This window comes from Eleginops maclovinus, chromosome 22 (genome assembly GCF_036324505.1).
Source record: "Eleginops maclovinus isolate JMC-PN-2008 ecotype Puerto Natales chromosome 22, JC_Emac_rtc_rv5, whole genome shotgun sequence".
Taxonomy (NCBI): Eukaryota; Metazoa; Chordata; class Actinopteri; order Perciformes; family Eleginopidae; genus Eleginops; species Eleginops maclovinus.
The window spans coordinates 12155066-12172335 of record NC_086370.1 but is presented as its reverse complement, the minus strand read 5'-3'; the positions used below and the strand labels follow the sequence as shown (position 1 = coordinate 12172335).

Here is a 17270-nt window from a genome sequence, read left to right as displayed (position 1 = left end):
GTGCAATATGTTCACTGCAGTGTAGATTTAAGTATGGAGGCAGCATCCACAATTCACTGTAACTCATACATAATTCAGAAGCATTCATCGCATCACGGAGAGAATTATCACTGGGTCACTGTGCTTTTTCTTGTGATGTAAATCACCATACTTTTGTTCTCAAATGAAAGTCTGCCGTCCGTTTTCTCTGTGTCCAGAATCACTAGTATTCCCGGACAGTTGCAAGGTGTAAATATGAAGAAAAGAGCAAGTCCCTGCGGGGCGGATTTATACTTTGGGAGAAAGTCATCGTCAAAGGAAGAGGAATACATCTCTCTCTCAGGAAGCAAATGTCTGTGCTGTAGTGTCTGACAAAGGTTCATGTTCTGCTGTCTCGGGCCTTCAAAAAGGCTACCTCACATTTGTCCAATCACTAGAAAAATAGGTAGTTCAAAAAAAGGGAAGCATCCGTTCTGAAAATCGAGGGTGTTGGTTAGAGGACAAGGAGAAATAAATTACGAGTATGAAAAAATTCCCTATTAGCCGCCGGTGAAAGGAACCACAGGACAATGCATTAGGCTATGAATGGATTCATAGGGGATAAACAGGTGGTGCTACTGTATGCCTGATAAGGACAGATGGCTCTCGGGGTCAGTGTCTTAATTACCATGATGTGGCTGCGGGATTAAGATATGCAGGATGACTTTTGTTCCTGGAAAACCACTCATTCCTGGAAGGCACAAATGTGACATTTATATTAGTGTAAAATCATTATACCTGTGGAGCTCAGCACAGGAACTCTGAATTGGGGCATTTTCTGCGTAATTAACATTGTGAAATGTTCTTCCTGTTAAAATGGCATTGTGTTTAAAGCTGTTTAACCTACAGACTGCCCCCACCAGGTGACTCTGGCCTGAATACTTAAGATTGGTTTGACATTTTAAATAGCTGTTTTGTTTGAATTTGTGTGAAATGAATCAAGAATTATAGATATAGATTCAGGTTTTGCATTGAGCGGACACATGTAACTGGAAATAATGAGCATCATTCGTTGTCATGTGTACTTTTTTAAATTATTTATATGGTTCGGTGGCAATTCTGCCCTTCTTCCATTTTTGTAGCTATGAATAAAGAGGTGAATATTGTAAACGTTGTGTGTATAGCAGCAGTTTGTACTAATCAAATGTGTAAATGTGTTATAATTGGCCTCTAATGAATCTTAATTGACCTAGCAGGGATCAGCTCTCAGGCTGTCATGTGTCTGTGTGTGTGCACTTGGAGTCTGTTGGCGGTTCTGGTGATTAATTACCTGCTGCTCGGTGAAATAACTGGTTTCTGTGGGTATTTCTTTAGATTTCACCAGGCAGCATGTATAGCAGGCTCTTTCACACATAGTGATATATTCCCAAAGGTGGTTTTGAGGCAAAGCCTAAGAGCACATCCAAAGAGAAACTTAGTACACATCTGTCGTGTTACAGTGCTAAACAATGATTTAAACATGATTTTCAGGCGGCTGTTCCATTATTTCTGCAGGCCTTGTGCTATGAGTCAGTGGCTCACAATGTTTACACCTGAAATTAGATTTCAGGTCTTCAACAAATCAATACTTGGCACCGCTTGTTTACTTACTGAACAACAAAATTCATAACAAATCCTATTACAGGCTTGATCTCCAAATCAATAACGTTAAATAAAAAACTTGATTAGGGACTGCACATTCATTCAACTCTAACTGGCACCTGTCAGTTGATAACACCCCATCGTTGTGTTTACCCCGAAAAAAGGTCTTCATATTTTATTCATTATATATTTAATTTATGATATTAGAAGTTGTTCTACTTTGGATGAATGGCATGCTTAAGTATATGTGACTTGTTTGTCAGAAGGCGGATAAATGTAAATGATGAACTGAAATGTAACTATGGTGATATATTTGATGATGCTTTACTGTCACATACAGTCTGACGTTTTCTTGCATCACAGCAGCTCCATTTGGGACATCAAAAGACAATCGTTTAAGAGAAGAAACAAGACTCAAATTGATATGCTGAATCTGAAATCATTAGGTTTTCTTGCTTTACCTGTATCCATTTTTACCTAAATTATGAAAGTAAAAGTACATTTTTTTTTCATATCTATTTTATTGTAAAGACAAATATTGAATCTACTCCTGATGGGTTCCTCCCACATCAGTCCTTGAGAGGTTCCTCGTTTTGTTCACTTTCCTCCTTATCCCTTGTTCATCCCCCTCATCTCCTTACACTCGCAAGGAGTAAAGAATTGTTGTTGTAACATGAGAGCTAAAGAGCTTCGCAGTGTGGTAAAATAACACATGTAATCTCAGGTTAAGTGTTGATTTAATAAATCTCTGGAGCGGTGACATTTGTTGAAATATGTGTAAAATCAATACATTAAAAGGCATAACATCAGCGCGCCGCAGTGGTTATTTGTAATACTTTCCTGATCTAGCATTTCAATGAGTTCCCACAGAATATAGCTACTGTGTTTAATAGACTATGGTATGTTGGCAATTTCATCAGAAATACCTAGAAATCAATCATCTTGGTTCAACATGATAATATACACTGCCCGGCCAAAAAAAAGGTCACAAGCCTGTGGGGGGCAGTGCTATGATCTGGGGTTGCTGCAGTGGGTCTGGTCTAGGTTAAGCAACGTTATGTGCCCAAAGAATGAGGTCAGCTGACTACCTGAATATACTGAAGGACCAGGTTATTCCATCAATGGATTTTTTCTTCCATGATGACACGGGCATGTTCCAAGATGACAATGCCAGGATCCATCGGGCTCAAATTGTGAAAGAGTGGTTCAGGGAGCAGGAGACATCATTTTCACACATGGATTGGCCACCACAGAGTCCAGACCTGAACCCGATTGAGAATCTTTGGGATGTGCTGAAGAAGACTTTGCGCAGTGGTCTGAATCTCCCGTCATCAATACAAGATAAAAAAAAAATGAATGCAACTCTGGACAGAAATAAATGTTGTGACATTGCAGAAGCTTGTGGAAACGATGCCACAGCGAATGCGTACCGTATTCAAAGCTAAAGGTGGTCCAATGAATATTAGAGTGTGACCTTTCTTTTGGCCAGGCAGTGTATTAAGACAGATTGCATGTAATCATGCAGGCAGAGCTGCATATGAGATGGTGTCAAACGAGTATGTGCAACTTGAGTAGTACTTGAAGACAACAAAAGAGTTTAATCATGGAGTGGAAATGTTTGTCATGACTTGTGGGATTTGCAATTGCTCATGTTCCACTACCACAGAGAGACAAAGTAGAAAAGGTGTTTATTTCCAGCCATCTGGGCAGTATATCAGGAATGTCATGCTTTGACAAGATTGCGTGTGGTAATAGCTTTCGCTCTTTTACCCTCTCACCTTGGGCACATTAATCTGTCTGCTAAATTATAGTAGCAGTGGCCCTCTGATTAAGCATATTTAATTCTTATTGATCCCTACATTTCCTACGGAGTTCCAGTGACTCTGAAACGCACTCTTTAAGATTTACATTGAAAGGGGCTAACAAAGTCATAGCAAATGCTGTTAATAAGGTAAGCTCATGAGACTTTCAATTACCGACATGCAGATCTCATTTTAAAAAAAATATTCAAAGGTAGTCCGAGGATACTTCTAACAATTATGCTTGACTTTGTAGAGATTAATCAAAGACATCTAGGCAATTTAGAGCATTTAAAAACACCCATTATGAGAAATACAGGCCAATCAGCCTGACCTACAAAGAGGATTTTTTTTTAGGGAAACAAGCAGGGATTACTTTGTGTTACTCCAACAGAAAGTACTATCCCGCATTACAGTCAGGAGTTTGACGGTGGATTGTAATGCAGTGCCGAGGGATTAAACTGCTATGATTAATCCAGAATCCCTCAGGAAATTAAACAGATAAGGATTGGGTTATAAGAATGCAGCTTACTTGAAAGGAAATCCATTTTCTATGGCCTTGCACATAAAAGCTGGTATTGCTAGATTTACAGCTCCTGCATGTACATGCAAAAGGAAAAAAACGAAACACAGGCATAATGGTGAAATTAAAACTTCTTCCCCTTTTACAATACCTTTAACTTGTTTTGCACCGTTTACAACTCTCCTGCCCTTATGGCTTTTGTTTTCAATTAGTGCCCTCTAATTCAATTTACACCCCATTGTACCTTTCCGGAGTGAATCATTCCAGGAATTTTCAAGGCACTTTATTATTTTCGCTGACACCGTATTTCGATTAACTGTCAAAACCTTCCATTGTTCGTATTGTATTCATGAGTGTTAAAATGTTATTAGCTTCAGCTCTTTCTAAAGCAGGGGTTTGAGTTAGTGGTTGAATGGGAAATCTAAATGAAAGGATTGAGAGCACTGTAAATCACGTATAGCCCCATACATTTTATAGGAGACTTATCTGTTTAATGAATGACATCTGCAGCTATCTCACACAAATGGAATAATCTTCTAATTGCGGGGTCCATGGAACGTGTTACATTTGCCACATGCTTAATATCTAGTCAAAGAACAGCATTTTCTCAGAGCTAGTTTTTAATTTACTCTTACAGTATGTGTTCTGGGATAATGGGTCTGTAACCCGTGGCATAAAGAGAGCTTCGGAGTTGTTTGGTTTTAAGACACATTTTCTTGTTCTTCCTAAACAGTTCTAACAACAGGGCTTCTAATGAAGCTTTGACTGAGTGGGCATCGCATTTAATTAGATTCTTAGCTTGCAGCAAGTTCTGTGTGAGCTTAATTTGTCCAATAACTATCTACCTCCATCTTCTCTCTCTTAACAATATTGTAGACAATCAGTTTCCTTTTCTGAATTACATTATAACCCTAAGACAATCAAGCTTTTCTTACTTTCTTGCCCTGTCTTTTTCCTAAATATAACAATTAAACAATACAATGTTTTTTTAACAAGCTTTGGATTTGTGCTTTCCAGTTGTTGGGAAACAGTATCCTGATCTGCAGCTGCTGAGCACTGTGTCAGCATTAACTTGTGGAACAGCTGTAGCAGCAAGATCGCTGCTGAAATGACAAACCGTCATAAAGCTATTCACTAATGTGTGAACGAGAGACCTTTCACTAACTCTGCTGTGTGTTGTTTCCGTCACAGGGGGATACAGGGGAGGCTGGCGTTTCAGGAGATCCAGGACATGAGGTAGGCTGTTGACTGATGAAACAACTTAAAGCCCTTAGTGTTGTTTTTCCCTTAGAGCTGTGATTCAAGTTTTGAAGAACTCAGTTGGTAGCTGACGTTTTTTAGTTTTTCTGCCTGAATACATTGAGCTTTAGTTTCAAGTAGATTTTTTTCTTTTTACTGCATGGTTTTTGTTTGCAGTGAATAGCAGCTGGCCTGTTTTTTGTTTAGTGATTTATGGAATCTGTCAGTGGCCATCTCTGAGATGATTTCCTAACATCATTGGATTGAATCACTGGCTGGCTCTGTGTTGACTCCAGTCACAGCAACGCAGAAAACAAAGCAATCTCAAAATCAAATTAAACCAGCAAGTGGGTTCATGTTGGCACAGTGTGTATGGTGCTGCTACAGAGACACAAGTTCAGTCCCAAGCAGCGGCTTGGCCAGACACCCCATTAGACACAGGTGGCTGCATACTGGGTAGGAAGCCAATGGGGGGTTGTGTCATTGTCGCTGTTGTAGCAACTTCTTGTAGAGGGTCGGGCTGTGATCAGTGTGGATCTCCGTGTCTCAGCTATGTCCTCGCTGTGAAGCTCTTCCCCGATGGGTGAAAAACAAATGGCTTGCATAACTGAATGTGTATTTAAGGGAACAGTCTCCAACCTCCCCCGGACAAAAGCGGGGGCCAAGAGTCTGACATTTAAATTGGGAGAAAAGTACATAATTTAATGGAATTTTTAAGAGTGGATAAGTGCCTTTTTTTGTAATTGGACAGTGCTGTGACAATCCTGAATAGCTGGGAAAATTGGCAAATTTTACATGCTTTTAGTAAAATTACATTCGATTATTACTTTTTGTTGCCTGCTGATTGTGTTTTATGATATAGTCATTAGTGAAATTGTTAGCCCTAAAATGTGGCATCTTGGATTCATGTGTTTATCTCCTTCAGAGAGAAGGGACAGGTCCAGTCACCAGGGTACAATGCTTTGCATACCGCCAGCATGTGGGTGATTTTTCCATGTCTGAAAATGCCCTGTAACACCTTCATGTATTGGAAAAACATGCTACAGTATGTGGTTGTGATTCCACTCTCCAAAAAGAAAAAGCAAGGAATACATTACACATACAGAAAACATTAATATCCACAAGATATTGCATTTCATTCAAGTGATCAATTGTTCTGCAGTGCATCTGCAGAAAATGGGATTCTTCCTAGATATGGAAGGAGACTTAATCCTGGCCCTATATCTATAGAAGATGTTAAGCTCACTGTGGGGGGACACTTGCAGCCAGCTCTCTCTCCTTGTGCTTTCTAAGATGAGGTTTAAGAGCCAGCTAAAGCTCTTTCGTTACACAACGCTGCGCAAGAAAAGTCCACATTAAAAGCTCCAGCAGTAGTATTGATATAGGTGCTAATGCTCCTTGTGTTCTACCAAAGCTCAATCTTTCAATGAAGCTGTTTCCTGGTGCTTTCGCATATTTTTCTTCTTTTGTTAGCCACATTGTGAGAACAACAATTTCAAGCAGCTGTCGATATGATACGAGCAATGATATGGTTGCCCTTGGACACAGGACTATATTATGGTTTTAGGGGCCAGCTGAGGTCATGAAAGTGTATAGGTTACACTTTAATAACAGAGCCAACAAGGTCCAAGACATCTCATACATTTCTGGCAGAGAGTGTGGAAAATAAGGGCTGGGTAGCTTAAGAAGAATCAGTGATCAGGAAGGTATTTGTAGAGCCTCTAAGATGTTATATTTGTGAGAATAAGTCTCAAACAGCTTATTCCCGTATAATCTTACACTTGCTGTAGACTTTGCTGGAGCTGAAATGATGCAGTGAGCTCACCAAGAAACAGTATCGCCTCGAATTGGGTATCTGCTTCCCAAATGTGTTTTTATACCAGTGTCACTGTGGAGCATGCGTTCGGTTCCCCGCTTAACTCAGTTTGAATGGGCTATTTGGGGGGATTTAACTTTGTTCCACCAATGAGGACAGGACAAAAAGTTCTCAATAATCTCAAAACCTTTACCACAGTTTGATTTACGGGAATAGTTGTGTTTAGAAAAGATTTCTATTTGTTATTTGTGTCATGCCAGAGTGGCACATGGCAGTTTCTGTGGGACACAATGTTACCATGGACACATTCTTCTAAACACAACAACTCATTAAAAATACATGATATAAAATATCATACAAGCCCTAGAGGGTCCTTCTATACCATTTTACTGCTTGGATTATATTTTGGAGTCCTTCGGATCTTAAATTTGCACGGTGATGAAGACAAGCGGTTTCATTGAAACTCCTTAATGCTTGTAGTGATTTCCTAAAAATAGATATTGGATATATTAAGAGATATGGTAACATTTAGGGATGTCACAAGATGCTTTTGTACTGAATCGATGCAAACAATTTGAAGACAATGATGGCACTTGTTCACAAACGCAGCGTGCCATTTCCCTGTTTGTACAATGGGTTGAAATTAGCAGGAAGATAGCAAGTAACATTAGCTTTAGCATCTGGAAGGTAGCACAGTCCCACTTGGCTAAATAATGGAGCTAACAAGGGCTGCATTGAGTGAAGATGCATTCTAGCTGTGTTCAGTAATAGTTAGTATTGGGGGGAGGAAAATGATATTGTTTTCAAAATATTCAGGTTCTTTTTTAGTATTTTGGTGGGATCAATAATACATTAGCCAAAACCAGTATGCAAATAGTTATAAAGGGGTTAATGTTAAAGACATTTGAACTTATTGTTTTACTTTTGTCTTTTTAACCTTGATTTCTGTATCTTGACGTTGCTACTTTTACTTAGTATAAACGTTTGGGAATTCATCTATTATTTAGACTCCAAAGGATATTTATCTTTTAACTAACGAATAACAAGCTTTTTGGAGTCACCATGTTCCTCCTTGATTTTGTTCAGAATTTATTGATGTTCTGGTTGATGGAACAGCGCAATCATTATGTAGACCTACATGGTGTAAAAGTCTGGGGAGAAGATTTAAGTATAAACTTTGCAAGGGTGCTTTCTTTGCCTTTTGACTTTCAATCTTGTCATTGTAGGGGGAACTTGGATCAGAAGGGCAAAAGGGAATCAATGGGGAGAAGGTAAGTACTACTATCTCCAGGAGACATATATTCCATACATAGCACATCAGCCAGATCTAGTTTCGTCAGGGAATCAATTCTTATAGGCTTTTCATTTTCTGTGTGATGCCCCGGGGGGAGGAATGAAGCGCAGTTTTCTCTTTGGCTGTTTTCAGGTGCCTGTCATATCTGAAGTGGGTCTAAGTGTTTTTGACTCTGCAATGTCCTTCTGTAGTGAAATAATTGATATGTATGCTACCATTGGCTCGGCATACTAATGGACTAAACTCATTTTTCAAATGACCATAGCAAGGCTATGTCATTTCAGGTTAAACCTTATGGCATGCTGTTAAACCCGGCTGCAGTGATGAAACTAATGTGTGTCTTGTGAACAACTACAGGGAGGCCAGTAAATCCTAGTCCTTTTTTCTTTAATGAAATAACTTGTTTTTGGAACTTAGTGAAGTTGTATATTCTTCCTAAAAGTATTGGTTGAATCAAAGCGTGTTTTATGTTGTACTGCATTTGTTTGCCCACAATGGCACACTCTCAGTTGATGGCAGCTGTGCAGATGGTCAGTTAAAGCGGTTTAATAAAGGGACTACTTTTCATCACTGTCTCCCCCTTGAGTAGTCAAACAGCTGCCACAGAAATCACCCTCCCTGCAGCCTGTGGACATGCACACTGTCCTAACAGTAATTCTGAGGAATATCAGAAAAGAAAACCAGAAATACACATAAAAACATAAAGCTGAAAGCTCATTGAGCTACAGGGTACTGGATGATAAAATACTTGGTTTATGAGCATTCTGCAACAACTTTATGAGCTTTGTGGTGTGTTTACGTGCTGCTGGCGATCACTTGAAAAGAAAGTAAAGCAACCTGGTGTTACTGTACTCAATTTAAATAAAGAAGTAGCTGCTCTGACAGGATAGATTGTGTATTGCTTGCTTTGAATCTGTCAGGTTTTCCTTAAAAACGGCTAGCGTGGATAACGGTAATTGTCGGTGTGTAGTAATTCAATTTCTGGTAAAAATAGGTTACAAACACAAGCTTTGCAGAACAACCAGAGTGGCTTTGTTTCAAGGTGAGTAGCTTTTGGCAGCCAGTTGACGTCATGGCTGTATTTGCATCTGAATGTCATGATCAAGTGTATTGACATAGAAATTTGAAGGGGTGGGAGACAGCAAAACTGGAAATGAACCCAATCCGCGTCAAAGACTGAGTGATTTTTGCATTTTAGTTTTGTACAAGTATAATGGAGGAATGGGATAATCATTTCTACTGGGGCTGCAGCAATCAAGAGGAAAGGGTGGCAGAACTGGTGAGCAGCCCTTCTTTCTTCGCTCACTGGTTCACCCCTCTCCACTTGACTGGAGATTGTTTTCCTTTCCAAGAAAAGCAGCTGCTCAAAACTTTGTGTAGCTGTCACCAGTTGATGTCATTTTATGATTTGCATATCAGTGCAGCCGCTTTTAAGAAGGCAGGGGTCTACTATGTGTATGTACAAATCAAAGTCAGCCACAGAGTTGTATAAATATCTTTGTTACCGAACACGTCATAAAAGATTGACAAAATTGGCAGCATTGGACCCAGGGTCTACTCCCCCTTGCTGTGTGTGTTTGTGTGTGTCATCATAACATTTATCTCCAGAAATCAGATTGGTATTCTTATGTCAGTCTTCAGTCAGTGATCAGATAATATGGAAACAACAGTTCTACTTTTAGCAGAATGGAAGGCTTGTTCTTCATCATTTTTGCATCCCAAATGGGCATTTATATTTTCTATGGTCACGCTCTCATATCTCTCCATGAATGTCCTTTAGGGATTTATAATTCTTTACCCCAATTCCTTGAGTGATTTGGAACAAGGGAAAGTAAAACATATTCTTCTTTTTTTGTAGCATTGCTTCAAGCAGGTTGTGTTTGTCCGGCACTGCAGACACCAGTTATGGATAATAATGTTTGGCTCTGGGCGTGTTTAAACTAGCGTGGCAACAAGACAGACAGTCTAGCTAAATCAAAAGTGAAAAAGCTGTGCTTCAACCCAGCTGTGTATTGTCAGCTAGCAAGCCATTGCTTAATACATACAAGACCAATGGGTGGTGTGGACCTGTCTTGATACTGGAAGCCCAGAGATTAAATTGACATTTCTCTTAAATATCTGAAAATACGGTCTTCAGTCTAACAGAGGCTGATGAGAGCAGGAGGAGTAAACAACAACAACAACAACAGGTTGTTCACCAAATCAATGAGTTGATGTACTGTTGCATGTATGTCTCCCTGAGCTACTACTTTCACGTTGAATTAGGCTTTGCTCCTTTGTAAACATAGAAATATTGGTTCTAGTTGCCTTCAAGTGAAGAGATGTCCAGTCATTTCTTTTGCAAAATTCTACACATTTTGGCCATTTATCACAATTGATTCAATGGATTACATTTTCCTTGTAAGCACCTCTTCTAGTAATTCAGTAGAAACCAAGAAATTCTAAGATTTAACAGAATCTCCCTACCCTGCGAAATTACAGCATAAATCAAGCTGTGATGGGATGTTCATTATTAGTCTTTTCCACAGCTGTGCTGTAGTCAGTGATTTATTTGATATCTTGACCTAACCCTTGTATTTGATTTAGATTAATACGAAGGAAGGACAGTGGAATATAATATATGAGGTGACCTAGCCCCAATAATCATCATTGAGCATAGAGCAGTACAGGATTAAAGGGTTAAAACCAGTATCCCCAGTGACTGTGAGTGGATGGGGTTGAGCCTCAGCGACTTAATAAAGCAAGCCTTCTTAACCAGTTAATCGCTTACAGAAATCCATTCGAAAAGACTTAAAAATACATAGGACATTTTTTGCTGCACCTAGACTGTAGATGTTAACATTATAAATGTGGATTGTGTGGTCATACATGTATATATAATACATTACATTGATACTACCACATATGAGTATACTGTATCTGCCATCAAGTGATGGTTGACTGATTTGTTTCAGTTACTTTTAAAGTGAATTAAAAACTGGTCCATCCCATATTCTCATAATGCCCATAAAGAAATGCTTATAACATATAATTCAACTTGAACTGTTGTAGTTGTAATGCTCCTTGTGTTTATTAAGATGGTGAAAACGGAGGAGCTCGAAGAAGTTAGTAAGAGTCGGATACATTATGTAGATTAAATCTTTTTATAACAAATCAATTGTAAACTGTTATGTTGCCCAAATAGATTGTTGATTTCAGTCACCCTATGCACTGGGAGACTCTATTACCGATCGGTTCCTTTACTGCAATTAGCTCATATTCCATTTTTAAAGCAAGTATGTTATTTAAGGCTTGAGTAGTCACCTGAGACGCCAGAATTCTATGTATGAGCATGTGATCTGGTATCGTTTTGCAGATACACGTCCTGTAGGACAGACAGAGTGCACACCGTGTTATCTTGTGGGTGATCCCAGTTACATTTCTGGATACATGTTCAGATGAAGAGTGTGGTAGGAAAAGTCAAAACAGGATATCCTCTGCACTCTGACAGTGAACTCTGATCCCCTCACTAATGGTCCTTTGTTTTGGTCAAACTGTATTTGATCATAGAGTGTACTAGATATGCTAATAAGCTAACCTTTTAGCACTCAATATGATTAGTCTTATATCTCTATCCTGTACAGTATGTGGTGGTGTAACGCTGAGCAAATGGAAAGTCACAAAAGGCATTTCCTGCTGTAACCTCCCTGGCATTTGTCGGCCGGCATTCAACATATCTCTGTTGCTTACAGATCCTGTTCCATAGAGCTTTAACAGCCTGTCATTCACGATTACACATTTTCCTTACCAGAATGTTCTGATAGTGCATCTACAAATATTTTATAATGTAGCATCTCTTTAATAGGCTGAATTTATTGTGTGATGATTCAATTGTTTACATTAACTTAAACCTTGCAATTATTCTACCTCCAGTCAGACAAGTGCTGTGACCTGCAACCACCCTGCTAGGTAAAAGGTAGAAGTAAACATAATTAAACTGCATTTGTATAACCCGACTTCTTGCTTGCTTTAGTTGTCATGTGCTGGGGAGATGCCAGATTGTCTTGTGGCCCCACAGCTACGGGAGTGGGGAGACACAGTGGTGTGTGTAATTAGCAGGCAAGTGTACACAGCTCCCCACAGTGTCCTGACCTCGTGCTGCAGGAGCGACAGCCAGCACCGGCCTATTCCCAGCCCCTTCATCCCCCCTTCCTACTGCCCTGAACATGTAACAAAGCCCACAGCTTAGGGCAAAAAGCTGACAATACATCCATACCTTCCTGTCTACATCTCCCTCTGTGACACTCGGCACTTGAATTAGGCCTGTGGGCTCAAGGTTGAGTCCATTAGACAGAGGGCATCACCTTAATAGGCTATGGTGTGGAAGATAGGATGATTAAAGGGAAGAAATCCCTTTTGCCTTTGCAGCCTTTTGTTTGTTTTATTCCTCAGGGATGGGATCTTTTTGACAATAATTAAAATAAATATATTGTTAGTTGAGGAAAATTGGGACGATTTAAAAAGCTTTGCTAAGAACCACACATTCATTATTGCTTTTCTAACAGCTATATTTATATGTTTCAATTTAAGGAATCCCTTCTTTTGTAAAGGTAGTAATATCAGGGAAATACTCTGTTACAAGTAACAGTCCTGCCATCAAAGCAAAATTACATTATTATATTTATTTTTAATTTGATTATTAATCTGAATCTTAATATTACTACAGCAGTCTTATACCAGTACCAATACAAACTAGCAGGATATAGAAATATGAAAAGAAATACAGGGCGCATTAGGGTGACCTCATCCCTTGGTATATTAAAAGCCATGCCTAGTTTTTGAAATCTAACCAAATTTGTTTTAACGTACATTGGTTCGATATTCCTTTTGGATATTTATGGCAACATGGATGCTAGTCTTCAAACAAATTAGGAATGTTACTGTTTTCAGTAGCAAATACTGTGATATTTGATGTTAATTCAAATAAAAGTTTGTATTATCTCCTTCTACTACATTCTACTCCAAATGAATTATGCATATACCAAAATGGTTGTACAATTTCTAACACATTATTGAATTTTTAGCAACATTACACAACTGTTTTAAAGTCTCTGCCGGTGGAGGCTTAGAGAAACAGGATGAGAGAGTGTTCTGGCACAACTTTCCCAACAGTGTCAAGTGTATAAAATTGGTAGGTAACGCTTGACTGAACAGCTTTGTACAATATTTGCGGCAGTGACAACAAGAAAGATTTGGCAGAAAAAAGATTGAAGATTTTAGCCCAGGGCTTTGGAACCAACTGTGTCACAAATCAGATTTATTAAATACAGTAGTTGGGAGTTTCTGCTCTCCTAAAGTTCAGTGAATTGGAGCGTTTTTCTGTTTTATGAAAACCACCAATAAATAAAACAAAATAACAGCATAAAAAGTCCACAGCAAAAATTATTTCTAACAAAAGCGTGTTGACAAATATAACCATGATATGTATTGTTTGCTTCAACAAGAGGTTGTGTGTTACCTTAAGCTAAATATTAAAATATATACAGCAGTTAACCTATTTAAAACAAATACAAATAGTAAGCATGGTGTGTATAGAAGACGCTGTATGAGAAGTAGACAATTACAGCAAAAACTGTTTATTTTGTGTCCCGGAGTAAGACTGAATGCAACATTTGACTGCCAAAAGCCTTATCCAACAAAGCAATTGATGGCTCACTTTTAATTGCACTGGTTGTTATCATATACAGCACGTTACTACAGACAAGTCCCGATGCTGTGCAGTTCCTCAGGTCCTATTACTGACAGTACTGCAGTCTTGGAATCATCTGAACAATCGCACAGTTGAGCCAAGTTTTTATAAACTAAATCGAGAGCACACATGGGAAAAGTGAGCATCACTCTGCACAAGTTTAGAAAGTGAATTGTTAGCATTTGGCAAACTTGCTGAATTCCTCATCTTTTATGTAAAAGTGTGTTAGGATCTGAGGGTTTGGTAAAACACAAAAGGGAGAAGTACTGTATTGTCTGATGTGGAAATAGTTCCACTGATATGAATCAAAGAGGCAAATCCTGAAGACCATGTGTAGAGATGGCCCAATGTCACATGTTTTAGGATGTACAAACTGCACATTCGATAGCCATTAGGCTTTGTTTGAAGTAGGAATTAGCTAAAATGTGAAATAAACCCTTTAATTTAGGCTTAAATTCCCATAATCTAATTTCTGCGTTTGTATGTTTCCTTTTGAGGTTCAGAATCAGAAATCCTTTATTTGTCCCACAGTGGTGAAATGTGCACTTTACAACATGTTCTTAACACAGTATTTTGTACAGCGGTGAAGAGAAAAATGTGGAGTTAGACGATTGAATTTGCTCCTAACTCGTTCTCACAAAGTTGTGAATGGAAACGTCAGCCTTGTGGTCCCTTCCTCAAATGAACAAGAGGAAACCACATAATGACTGTAACAGATCACACAAACAACACATGTATATTACAAGACACTTTCCCCCACAACAACGAGACGAGATCACAAAAAAAGTTCCTTCAAAACTCGTGCAAGATTAATCAAAATCTCTTGTGTTATCGACTGAACCTGAAGTTGTTTACGCCTTGTACTCCTCGGTTTCTGCCACAGCTCTGGTAATAACTCAGAGGGGAATTTGCTTGTGGATCCTCTCGTGTCAGATTGCCCCAGTAAGGTAGTTAGGCTGTCGATTCAAATAAAGAATACGGCTCTCATGTGCAGCTTTGAGACGGATGCCCTTATTATTGACAGTGTGAGTGGGCGTAAGTGTCGCAGGTAGAGTGATGCAATCTGATAAAATAATGTCACAAGCATGTCATCATTAGTGCATTTTAACAAAATGCACTAATGAAGTGCAATTAGTGTTAGCTGTGGTGACCATAGCAATATTTATTTTAGCACTACTTACGTATTAATGGTAGTGTCCAATAGGAGGAATAGGAAATTAATTAGTTAAGGTGGGTAAGGTGTTAAAGGTAGCTAATCATCCTCCACATATATATAGTTAACTATTTTTAGCCTCTCTGTCTCTATATTTAACCATGACAAATTATTGTATTTCTGAATCATTTCGCAGACCGCTCACACTCAACATATCTCTTGTCCTCCCCCGAACCCATTTCAAAGAGTTGCTGCTACTGGCCCAAATATGTCATACCTAACAAGGCCTGCTGGAAATTTAGCCTGTCAATGTGTGTCAAGCTTCATTTATCAGCTATCACTCTTTATCTCAGCTGTACCACCTCTTTCACATTTCTACCGAGAGCTTGACTTTGCCCCGAGCCTAGCGCGGTTTAATTCCATCCTCAGGTCCTCTGCTTCAAGGTGTAAAAGCAATGACAATTGCAGTCCTTGCGACGCTGAAAAGCATAGCAGGGGTTGAGGGGCAGGCACTGTATAATCAGCTGATTGTCAATCTCACATCACACTTTTGGAAAATGCAGCGTCTAATGATTGACATTATCTGCTCTTCTCTTATTGACCGGCTGTGTCAGGTCTGAGAATTTCCCACCTGCATGAGATACTCACTGCCAACATACTGACATACAGTAACGCATTTGGGGTGGTTTTTAACCAGCTTTTTATCCGTAACTCTCACTAAAAAGAAATATACTCTAATATATTATATATTCTTTGTTCCCAGGGTCTGAAAGGTGACCCAGGGGCCGGTTGGTCCAAAAGGAGACAAAGTGAGTGAGTCTGTTGTACAGGCTGACCCGGACGAAATGACACTGTAATTGTTTTTGCTTTTCTTTTTTAAATAACAAACGACATTAGAGGGAATCTGCTTGACTTTCATGAGCTGTAATCCCAGTCTCAATAAGGGGTATTGCCCATCTGTTTGAAGTGCTGCTATGATTGCTACTCCGAACATGGCCAGCCAAAGAATACTGTTATTGCTATCATAACTTAGCAAGACCTTATTGATGGTCATATAGAGTAGCTTTTATCCAGGCCTAGAGAAAATGTTCCACTGGCTATGTTCGCAGAGTATTTGTATATTCATAGGAGTAGCTGTTTGCAATGGACATAGCCAACAAATCCCTTTATCTTGCCCTCTCTAAACAGTATTTATTTAAAGCCTGCAGCAGAAATGGGGATTGCACACTGCCTTCTTATTTAGAGACTGCTCACACATACTTGATTTAGAATATATTTGACAATTGATCACAAATACTGTAGAAATCCACTTAGGTATGTCCTATACAATGCCTAAATGCATACGCCTGGGATTTAAGACAAGCCGGTAGCAGAGAAGTTTGATTCCCAACCTTGGTCTTATCTGCAGCCCCTTTATAGTCTGTTCACTGACATCACTGGGTTAGATAAACTCTGGTTGCAAAGCAGAAAATATTGGTCTTTTTTAAAGTTTCCATTTCTATTCTTCCCACTGTGGGATTACTCTTCATGTATGAGATGAAATGTTTTTCCTGTAATTAGTTGCTATACCTCCCGTTCTTTTATTTTCCTCCTTTATTGAGTTTTTTTGTTTTTGTTTGTTGTTGTTGTTGTCTTTTGGAACTCACCGCATAATTGTAGGTGCAATGCTCTGTCTGCCAGCCTTGAAGTTATAATGAGGTCTGTGTGTTTCTGTGAAGACAACAGAGTATCACAGCGTATTTTATCCTATTTTCCGGATGGAATGGTGGGGTTGGGGGTGGAGAGAACGTTTGTTTGTATTGAAACTGACAGAGGGAGGCAGCTTTGGAAGCATAAAGTAATGAGTCCCCTGCATATCCCATAGCAAGCATATTTTAGCTGTGACATGCATTTAGACAACAAAATGGATATGAACAACAAAAACCCTTTTTTGTTTCATCCTCATCTGATAAACGGGTATTGCCAGATTCAAAGTCGACAGATCCTCAGCTCAGTGCTTTAGAAAGTCCTGTTGGGTTTGTGGTGAAAAGGGGAGATAAATGCAGGAATATTGGACGGTGACACATGAGTTTTTATCTGCAAAGACAAAAAAGAAATCTGGGAAGCAGTGAAAAACCAT

The 17270-nt window shown here is 39.1% G+C and overlaps 1 protein-coding gene across 1 annotated transcript in view; it reads left to right on the top strand.

Annotated features, from left to right (window-relative positions):
- Window positions 1-17270, top strand: part of LOC134858958 (collagen alpha-1(XIX) chain) — an 88761-nt gene that overhangs the window by 11995 nt on the left and 59496 nt on the right. The window contains exons 10-12 of the mRNA XM_063875201.1: window positions 5113-5157; window positions 8230-8247; window positions 15934-15960. Coding sequence (XP_063731271.1) covers window positions 5113-5157; window positions 8230-8247; window positions 15934-15960 — 90 coding nt within the window. The remainder of the gene's footprint in view (window positions 1-5112; window positions 5158-8229; window positions 8248-15933; window positions 15961-17270) is intronic.